The following is an 11,246-nucleotide window of genomic DNA, read 5'->3' on the forward strand; positions in this document are numbered from 1 at the left end:
GTTCTCAATATGATCTTCTCAGTAGGCATAAGTACCAGAAGTTAGATGGTGAAAGCTAACTTTTTCTAAGTATAAGATTGTGCCTGTTTTTCATTATAAGTCAGTTACTGCAGAATGTCTTTAAGAGAATTAAAGTCTCCTAGAGCGCTCTCTTAGAAAAAAACAATACTTAGGAATTATTTACAAAACTTATTGGAAATTAGAGGCTAAGGCTGAATTTCAAATTCTACATTGGTGACAGCGATGGCATTCGGGAATTTCTTTGATTGGAATTTTAGGACATAAAAGTTTTGCTGATGATTTTTCAGAACTTTCTGAACAGTTTGTGAGGTGGTAAAATTAAAATTGAATATTCTTCTGTTTCAGATTTCTCCTAACTAAGCGTTAAGTTGTCAATTATTTTCTTTCTCCTTATAAACCAGCTGAATAATCGAAAGTTTCATCATAGCAAAAGCATAGATTCCCTGTTTATATCAGTCCTCGATTGATATTATCGGTTAACCGCCCGGAAAAACAATAGATGCCCGGGCACGGTTATCCAAAGGGCGAATTTTCGACGGCATTTGTTTTGAACGTTTTGTGTGACATAATTTTTATTGACCAAGTTTTTTTTATTATAAGATCACTTTCTTGCTGTACAGTCTTTGTTGTATTCCGCGTTCACACTCTTTCCTTTGATTCGATTTTTCTAAGTTCTTAGGATTATTCGATAGAATCGGTGTAAAATCAGAGATCGAATAGAGAATTAGAAAAGAGCCAAGTAACATTATTCCCGAGATTAATCTTTGATAAGTACCAGTTCAGATTTAGTCAGGAATATTGTCTCCAGTAAGTTTGCAGTCTTTTATTTGTATGTAAATGTCTTGGAGTTAGAGTTATCTTTAGTTCAGAATACAGCATAGGTACTCTAGAAAATTTAGATGGTTTTAAAGAGATCACGCAACAAATAGGTAATAATTATTAAGTAACTATTAGATTCTTACAGAAGATATATCGCAGCATTAGTACTTTGTTCCGCAATATTTTGTTTTTTTTTCCAGTTAGTTCTGCAGTTAAGGAAGTTCGAGTCTACTTTTGTGTACGTTGATACTGTTAATTATTTTTCAGGGAGAGTTATTTTCTTATTGCTCGTTCACAACATTCAAAGCAATTTTGTAACTATTTGGGAGAATAGTTAAATCCAAGAGGGTGGTGTAGAAATGGAATTTCTATCTTAAGATATCATAAGAAAACTAAGAAAACTTAGGAAATTATAGCAAAGTACTAACCTTGGGTTATTTCTCAGAAGTTTTGAATTAAATTATAATGAAAGAATAATGGCTAAGTAAGATAGAATTGTATAAGCGGTTCATTGAACAAATTTTGCTTTTGATTACTAATGAATGATCTGGTTTTTTCTAAACTGAACGGATTTAGAACCTTAAATGAAACTTAAAATTTCTCAGCTCAAATTAGAAATTACATACCAAAATGGGGATAAACTTAATTCAACCATGTGATTTTTTTGGGACTTTTTTGCATAAGATTAGTTTATGAAAAGAAATCGGACTTGATTGTGTCTCATTTATTTACTTTTGCTGAGTATATATACCGCTTGATTTTTGTAGATTTTCTGAGCTCCTTTTCAAATTATTTTTGTAAGTGAAGTCTCTAATTTCTGTTGGTAATACAGAGAGTTCGTAGTTAGATTTCGGCTTGTTCTTGATATGATCTTTTTAGCAGACATAAGTACTAGAAGTTAGCTGGTGTAACCTAACTTTTTCTAAGTATAAGATTGTGACCATTTTTCTCTATAATTTAGTTAGGGCAGAAGGTCTTTAAGAGAATTGAAATCGCCTAGGGGCTGACTTGGAGAAAAACGATACTTAGGAATTATTTACAAAACTTATTGGAATTTAGAGGCTAAGGCCCCCGAACCACTTTAGCTGATTTTTAAATTTTACAATAACTGAAACAATTGCACTTTATTACTCGTGTCGAGGTTTTGTCAAAAAATAATTTAAGATTCACCGCAAAGCGCCCGCATCTTTTAGCGTTAAATGCGCTGAAAACGGTGAAAATTTGTAAGATTTGCGGTTTTTAGCGGTGAATATTTTTTTTCACCGGATTTCTTACAAAAAAGAAACGCGCGTACACGGATTCGGAACACTCACCTCTTATGTATCACCAACTTCTTATTCCACTGCGCCATCTGTCACTTACTTCATTCACATTTCCTGTGAATTTAAGAGAAGCGTTTGAAATTAGCGGTGAATATTTTTAAGGTTTGCGATTTTTGCGGTGAATTTTTTCGTTTCAGCGCATTCTGCGGATAGCGCTGAATTTTTTTGACCGCATTCTGCTGGTAGGGGTGGAAAATTTTCTTTCACCGCTTAAGTGGTGAAAAAAAAATTCACCGCTTATATATTTTCTGTCACCGCATTCATCACATTGAGTGCAAGTCTTTCATTTTTAATCAAATTCACCGCAAATATTACATCTTTTAGTGATTTTTAGCGGTGACACCTCGACACGGGTAGCCACCATGAAACTGCAATTAACCTAAATTTTACCCATTGATAACTTACATAGAAACTTTAAAAAAACAGATTTTATTTTTTTTGGTTCAAGCAAGTTTCTAACTCAAAGTAAAAATAAACAGAAAAATTGGAGAGTCTAATGAAAAGGGGAAATAGCACTGAAAAACCTACATAAAAACTAAACGGCTGTTTCAGTAAAAAAAAATAGTAGTAGATGCAATAGAAGTAAATAACAACATAATAATGTAAAGTATATATACAGACAATTGATGACACACATTAGACATCTTTATTAGACATCTAATCTTCATTCGGATAAATGGAATTCAATAAAAATACAGCACCACACTGCATTTCTTCAGTGATAATAAAAAAATCAGGTTACACTACAGACATGTCAAAGGACTGTACGGATTGGCATATATGACAATAATGTTCAAGGAAAAATGGATCTGTCCTGTATCTAAACTTGGAAGCAGTGCTCGGCAGGACAACATATTAGTAAACGGTGGATCGAAATTCCAACATTATGCAAACTTTAACAACATTAAGTCAAAAGGTAGAACTAAACAGACTATCATTAGACCAAGGCCAAAAAATATCAGAAAAAATGAGAACAGCAATAAACACTCATCTATATTGGGGAATTACGCGTTAAAAATAATAATTTTAGTAACAAAATCTCAAATTCAGCCTTGCCAATTATCGGACAAGATGGACAAGTTCATTTATATGTCACCATAAACACGTGGTCATGAAGATCAGTTTCATCGGTGTGGGATTGCAAAAACAGCACTCTCAACGTCTCACGGCAGCCATTCAATCTGAGCATTTACAAATCTTGCAAAACCATACATTAGATGAACTCACGGCTCATGATCAAGCATACCCAGGTTGAGGTGCCAGACCGAAAGTCGATATGTCCAGACCGTCCCAGACGGAAAGTGCCTATGTCCAGACCGTCCCAGACGGAAAGTGCCTATGTCCAGACTTTCGTGCGTTAACCAGACTTTCGTGCGTTCATGTCCAGACTTTCGTGCGTTCATGTCCAGACTTTCGTGCGTTCATGTTCAGACTTTCGTGCGTTCAACAGACTATTCGTGCGTTCATGATCAGACTTTCGTGCGTTCTTCAGACTATTCGTGCTTTCATGTCCAGACTTTCGTGCGATTTTAATTGTTTCCAGACCATGTAAATTTGAACGCATGACACCCCCGTCGTGCGTTCATCTGGTTCTGGACATATCGACTTTCCGTCTGGGACGTCAACCTGGGTAAGCTGAGTACGGTACGGCTAACGTCATAGACCCACTTAGCATTGAAAAGACATACGAATCGAATTATTACAAATGGGAAAAACTATATCGGATATTTTGGCAATTTTTTGAAACAAACGGATAACCTGAAGAGTGCCTATGATTGAGATCTTGAAATTAAAAACTTGTTATTAATTGCACTCAAACGAAGTGTGTAGCATTTATATTAGTCCTGTTTGTCTTTTTTATGCGATTTTTCGCTTGACCGATTTTTTGTCTGACGCTTTTGACTTTTCGTCCTCAAAAACGGGATAAACAGGCAGCGCCCAGCGGGTATTAAGTGCTTTTAGAGCTTTTCACCTCTGTTTCAGCTCAATTTGTTTTGGAGACTTATACTTATGGTGTGAAGGGCGGTTCTTAGAGGTTGAAGACACCCCCACTGTTGACCCCCCCCACTATTGCCACCACCCCCCACCGCGCTGTTGACCTCCCACACCACTGTTGCCCCGCCCCCCCCCCCCAACACCGCCCGTGGCTAGCTACTGACGAGCAACCGCTTGCTAGAAACGCAATTTTATACTATATTGCAATGTTTTCAAGCTTTTTGAAAATTTTTGACATTTTTTGATTTTTATCAGCCCTAGGAGTCAAGGAACATCATTTAGGTTTTAAATAATAGGTTACTGCATAGTTTCTAGTGGTAATGGATTCGTTTCAACATTGTGACATCACGAATTTTAGCATTTTTTTGAAAAAACGGACAATTTTTTTCAAATTTTTTATCATTAATGGTTATCATTATTTTAATGACTCTAGCTTTAGCTATTTTTGATAATTTTGTTTTTTTTCAAATTTTCGGAAAATTCTTATCAGGTTCCAAGTTTATGGATCTTAATGAGCCAGTGAAACTATTTAAAGCTTGAAATAGGGATACTGGAAAGTCTCTTGAGACAATGAGGTGGTTTTGAAGATTTTAATAACTTGAATTTTAGCAAGATTTTTAATTTTGCGATTGTTTTCAAAATGTTTGAGTATTTTGTCTTTATTTTTGAGTTTAGCGATCATTACTGGCCAACAAAGTTTTTCAATTCTTGCAGATGGGTTACTTGACATAACTCCAGAGAAAAAAAATAGTTGTCAGCTTTTTCAGTGCAAAATCTGGAATCTTTTCTTTTAAATTTTGCAATTTTTTTGCAAATTTTTAAAAATATCAGTTTTTTATTTGATTTTTTTACTAGCAAGGCTAGAAAACTAAAAGTTGCCTAGTTGAATCAAGCTAAAGCTAGCCTCACTAAACTGTGGCTGGCTACTGACGATGCCAACCGCTCGCCGATTTTTGAGAGCAATTCGCTCGACGTTAGTCGGTTATGTTTTATTTTTAATTCAAATTACTTTTCTTTCGCCATTCACTTTCTGTTCCACAGATCTTTGACGCCTGTAAAACGTGGAACTCCAGTAAAAACTCCGTATACATACAGTTGTCCTTATCCTTCTCTTTAACCAAGCTAGATTTATAACAAAACAACTGTTATAAACAAAATTAAAATACAATTATTGATAAATATTTATAACAAAAATTATTTGTAACAAACAAAAGCTGATAACAATACAACAAACAATTATCATAACCAATTTTTAAGCTTTAACCGATGAACATTTGTCAATTGTAACCGAAAAATTCCCATCAAATCGTTATTAAACAGGGCAGCGAAAGTCTGCCTCGATCAAATATTCCGTTACATATATTAATTCTCTCTGATTGTTTCTATTGCTTGAATTTTTGCTTTTTTGCCCCCTGTTTGACATTATTTCTTCTTAAATTCTGTCATTTACTTTTTCAAACAAGCCTTCATTTCAGGAAAGGAATATAAACCCAGTTGAGTTAGTAGAAGCAGTCGATCCAATATGCAACAGATACGGAAACTACACTGTCATATTCTTCCGAGTTTCAACTCCGATCCCTATTCCCGATCCAAAACAGACACCCTTCTTTGTTCCAACCCGTCACCATAGCAACAAGTCACATTCAAAGCTACTTTGTTCAGTTTTGGACGCCGACTTGTTGACGAGTCAGGTGTTAAAACCTTACCTCGTGGTAATGCTAGTACTTCTTGTTCACACTGTAATGTTGGTATGTTCATACTTCATGCGGAGGTTTGACAGAAAAAATATTTTGCTTTTGATGGGACCACAGGATAAAAACTACAGACGCAAGATTGCTAATATCAGATATTGCAATAAACTCCCCTTGCCTGTTTTGAACATGGGTTATGCTTGTGTGTGCTCATTTTTATTCGCCATTTACGTTTTGCATTTCTCTTTTGCAATTGTTGAAGACATCGGAAATATCATTTATGTTCATACCATTTTTTTAATTGTGTGCGCACTCACTTTTGCGGCATTCAATATCCGAGTTGTGAACGCCGCTGCAAAGGCGAAGATTTTATGGAAAAGTGGAAAATTATTTTCGGTGACAATTTTACCTGGCCTGATCGTTGGATGTGGTTTGGGCGCGTCGTTTACTGTCTTCAGAAATGTGGACTTGATGTACATTTACGGAGATATTCTTCTGGCGTGCATTTGTTTAGTTGTTGTGTCACATATCAATTTCCAAAGCCTGGGTGTGTTTATTGTGTTTGCAGTGGTTAAGTGGATTTTTGTCATAATTACTTTTCAAGGAATATTTTAACTCCTAAATGACAACTTGTTACAAAAAATATTTCATTGAAAATCCTGTATGAACAAGGTAGCTTCTGAGAATCGCAAAAGTAATCAAAACTCTTTAACAGTAAGGGATAAAAGTCGAAATGAAATAACTTATGCGATAGATACCTGCGATGAAAGATACCTATGCGATAAACAAATAGCTGCGATCTGCACCAGAAATAAGCTGACAGAGTTTGTTTTCTGTTTCTATTCCGTTCTTAAATTTCTTTTTATATGTTTCCTGCAACTATAATTATTCAATACTCGCACTGCGGGAACCGATATATTTTCTTTGAACTTCCAAACTACGCTATAAAGGCCACTAACAGAGTTTTTGATCGAATTATGACTAACTGATTTTCACAATTATCATTTTCCGTTATCTCAATTAGCAATTTCTTATGTTTTGCCAAGTTCAAATCAATGTACATTCTAAAAAAATCAGTGTACATTTTTTAAGTAGTGTTCTCTATTTTTGGTAAGTTGATAATACGCTTAAATTAATGGTTAATGACGGGCTTTTTTCCTGTTTTGTTTCAGGGTTGTTCACGCTGTTGCATAGCGGAAAAGTTCCTCAAAAGAAAAAAAACTAATTAATTGCTCTTGAACGAAGTTCATAGCAATTAATGTAAACGTGTGTGTCTTTTTTATGCAAAATTTTTGCTTGACAGTTTTGACTTTTTGAGTGACTTTTACGCCCTTGACTTTTTGCGTTTCGCGAGATAAAATTCTCTCTTAATCACAATTTCAAGCAGCTGAACTCAATTGGCGGCAATTTTATACTAAAAGTCCAATGAAAAGTACGCCGAAACTGGTGCCATTTTTCATTTCAAATTTCAATTGTGGTATATATTAACCTCTAATGTGGTTATTTTAAGCCCACTATTGAACTTCTTAGTCCCATTTCAGCTCCCCCCCCCCCCCTCGACTGAAGCAATTGATTCGAGAGCAATTCTTCCGACCTTTAGTCGGTTATGTTTTTAGTTGCTATTTTGCAAGGTTTGATTTTTGATGGTTGTTCAAATTCATTCTTTAGCGTTGCTAAGAAGACGAAGTTTGTAGCAATTATATTAGGGCTCTTTTCATTGATTTTTCGCCTGACCGATTCTTCGTCTGATTCTTTTGACTTTTCGTTCCCAAAAACAGAATAAATAGGTAAAATTTTGCGGCATTAACTTCGCTTAATGACTCCAAAATACGATTTCAAAGATCACTACAACAAGGCAATCAAGGCAGAGAGCTTAATCTGAAAGAAGTAAAAGACTAAATTTTTTTTCGCCTTTTTATGCAGAGTGGTTCTTCGAGTTTGCTTGCTCCCATTTCAACCCTACTCCCTCCCACTTAACCTTCTCCCAACAAACCACCACCCCCACTTAACCCAAACCACTTAACCTGCCCCCACTTCCTCCTCCGCCCCTCAATCCACCTCATTCCACCCGTAAACTCAAAAAGCTGTCAAAACCCGTGCTCACTTCCATCTCCCCTCCTCATCCCCGCTCCCTCTTCATAAGCTCAAAACAGCACCCCTTCATTTGAGCTAAAGTAGGCCGAGCACCTAACTGCTCGTCGTTCGTTTCAGAGTAATTCACCCGAAATTAGACCATTATGTTTTAATGTTATAAGGATTGAAAATCGGACATTTCCTAGGTTGAATTTTTGACATTTAAGCTTATTCAGGAAAGTATTTGCCTGCAAGGCAGTGAAATAATGCAAAGAAGCACTAACAAAAACCTTACTAGGTGAAAAATTTCTGTCTATAACAGAAAATATAAGAACAAGAAACGAGATGAAAGCTTGAGAACCTCACCTTTTTACAACTTTTAGATATTATTTGGCACTGAAATCTTGAATGCTAAATGACCCTAGCCAGTAGGGAAACCAACTATTATTGTTGATTTTTACCTGACATGATATTTAAAAAAATTAATTGCCATAAGCAATAAGGAGTAAAGGAAAGATTAAGATGAAAAAATGTCAATCTTGAAAAACACATGCCTTTCGATCCTTCTAGACTGTAAAGCTAGTTAAAATTACATGTTTTAGTACTTAAAAACTATTTAGTGCTTTTCTCTTTCCAATGGGCGCTTATTTTTCCAAGTAGCTTCGCAACAATAGTTTTTCAACGGAATTATTCTTCCAAGACAGCATTTTTGTTTTGTTTCTCAAAGTGTGGCTTTGAAACATTTTAATCACAAAATTCAACACATGAGAGAGAGAGAGAAAACCAAAAACTATATATATATAACATTTGAGATAAATGCAAATTAAAAAACTCTTCTCAATGCTTTATTTTGGTTTCAAACAAAAATGTTGTTGCTGTTACCCGTCTTTAAACAATATTGTCACAGTTCTTTCATATGTAAGTTGTAACAATACCGTCACTCAGTTTTTTTAGAATCAAATTGCAGAAAAAATTTAAATTGATCTTTTTTGTAATGAAGAAAAAACAAAAATAAGCTATTGTGTTGGAATGGATATATTCTGTAAATAAGAAAAGAAAGGGATTTATTTCTTTTTTCAGGGTTGAGGAATAATAAAAACTATCTGATTTACATAGTTTGTTGATTGAAAATGTATATAGTTAAAATATTACTAGGTATATTGCACTGGGTATACTGTTACTGCTCCGGAATAGGCAAGCCACGCTGATGTATTATTTAAACGTCCTATTGTAACCAAAGTAGCCAGCTTAAAATTGAAAGAAATTGCTTTTTTGTGACGCTAAATTTGAATTCTGGTTTTGCAAAGCGGTGGAATGAAATGGACATTACAGGTCAACTAACTCCTTGCCAATTTTTATCTTCTTTTAATATTTCATGTTAAGAAATTATTCGATAGCTCTTCCCCAATTTTTCGTAATATATTAATCGAAAGTTTTTGCCTGCTATTGATCAATCACTTTTTGATCATAGGAAATCTTCTGCAAGTTTAATTTAAGCTTTACAAAAACGGGGAAAGCCCTTACAATGTTTTGTTTGCCATGTCAAGCGCAAGAAATCTTTGGCATGTTTGATTTTAAATATCTGAAATGATTTTTACGGTCAGTTCTAAAAAAATCACAGTGGTACTTGCACTTGTTTTCTACATGCTACTGCTCCGGAGTTAAGGAGCTCCCACTGACGTATTATTACTAGTCGAAGAGGAGTATTGGTATTCTACAGGTTTTTTCAACTCGAAGGGGAGTATTGGGACTGTACAGGTTATCATAACTAGAGCAAGTTTGTTCATGACTTGAATTTTGACCTCTGTTGTTTCGAACATTTACTTCTGTTTTTTTATAGCTCACTTCTGTTCTCTAAAATTTTATTTTAACAGTAGCTTACTTAGTTAGTGTATAGTAATAAGGAGCTGCTGATAATATATAAGGTGAAGAGGTCATTTTGATGTTTTTTTGATCCTTTATAAGTCAACCCTACATATCAAAACCAAAACTACAGACCACCACCTACCCCCCCCCCCCAAACCTGCCCCCAAACCCCCCCCCCCCCAATTTTTTGTCATGTCTATTTTGATGTTCTGATTTGGGTAAGGTTAGGTTAAAGATTATAATGCACGACACTTCGAGTCGGTTCCGGTATTCTAACGGCTTTGTTTATTTAATGGGAGTTTAATTCTTGGCACAGCAGCAAGAGCCCTCTATACTTTTTTCCTACGATTATATCTATATCAGTCCTCCATGAAAAAGAAGGAATGAACCCGAATCCCTATGCATCCCCATCAATTCCCATATGTAGTCGAATTGCAGTCTGACACAAAATTGAGTATTTTTTCTTATGTTGTTCCTTGTTTATTTATCGTTGGTAACTCATAGATTATTTCAAATGTCTTTCCAGCCTTAATAGTCGACGAAAAAGGGAAACATGATATGAGAACTCGTAATTGCGATTTGGAGCAAGACAATTAACCAATGACGTTAAAACACAGAGGAATATCAAATGTGTCAACCATAAATAACCTCAACTTAATGATTCTCTGACCGTTTTTCGATATACTTTTTCTATTAAACACTTGACATTTCGGTAAAGAAACCTTCCCGACAAATTATTTAAAATATTCCTGTTCACTGCTGGCTCACAGTTTCATCTGCTAAATGGTACCAGAAGAACTTAGTGTCGCGAACTATGATCATAGCAAACAGGTTTCCTGTGAAAAACCACAGGGCTATCAATTACACTTGGGTTGGCACTATATTTATATACTTCATGCCAGACAAAGTCTGTTGAAAGAGCTTTGCAGCACTGTTTTTCTATTTTACAATTCAGAGAAATTGAATTGTATTGTTAAGGCGATTAGTAACTTACTCACTGGGTTCGCAACGGGGGGGGGGGGGGGCACAAGATGTTGTTTCGCATTTTAGTAATTTAATGGCGTCTTCTTTCGCCCCGTTCGTCACATTAACAGTCAAATGTCCCAACCCGTTGCTTCCCTAGTAAGACACGAAAATTTTTCGAATTTTGCGGGATACATTAGAAAACCTTTGTTATTTTGGATTTCCGGAAATTGTATTACTTTGTAATGATTGTTATTGGAATGGGTGTGGTGGTTTCAATTCTCATCATTACAAAAATCGAAGAAAAAAGTCAAACATTTCGAAGTGTTCAAGTGCATGAAAGTTTTTGTTCCAGATTTCAGGTCTCAGGATTCAATTTTTGGTATGTTCGGGTGTCAACCCCCACCATGCGGTTCATGGAATTGGTTCAGATTATTATTTTAAAGTATTTTATTTAAATAAATTGATTCCTTTGGTAACAAAGCAACTCTGCTTT

The 11,246-nt window shown here is 35.3% G+C and overlaps 1 protein-coding gene across 1 annotated transcript in view; it reads left to right on the plus strand.

Annotated features, from left to right (window-relative positions):
- Positions 1-11,246, plus strand: part of LOC142358632 (uncharacterized) — an 85,767-nt gene that overhangs the window by 38,969 nt on the left and 35,552 nt on the right. Inside the window, exons 5-6 of the mRNA XM_075410134.1 lie at positions 5,633-6,450; positions 10,556-10,658. Coding sequence (XP_075266249.1) covers positions 5,633-6,450; positions 10,556-10,658 — 921 coding nt within the window. The remainder of the gene's footprint in view (positions 1-5,632; positions 6,451-10,555; positions 10,659-11,246) is intronic.

The sequence above is a fragment of the Convolutriloba macropyga genome, chromosome 1 (genome assembly GCF_964194025.1).
Source record: "Convolutriloba macropyga chromosome 1, txConMacr16.3, whole genome shotgun sequence".
Taxonomy (NCBI): domain Eukaryota; kingdom Metazoa; phylum Xenacoelomorpha; order Acoela; family Convolutidae; genus Convolutriloba; species Convolutriloba macropyga.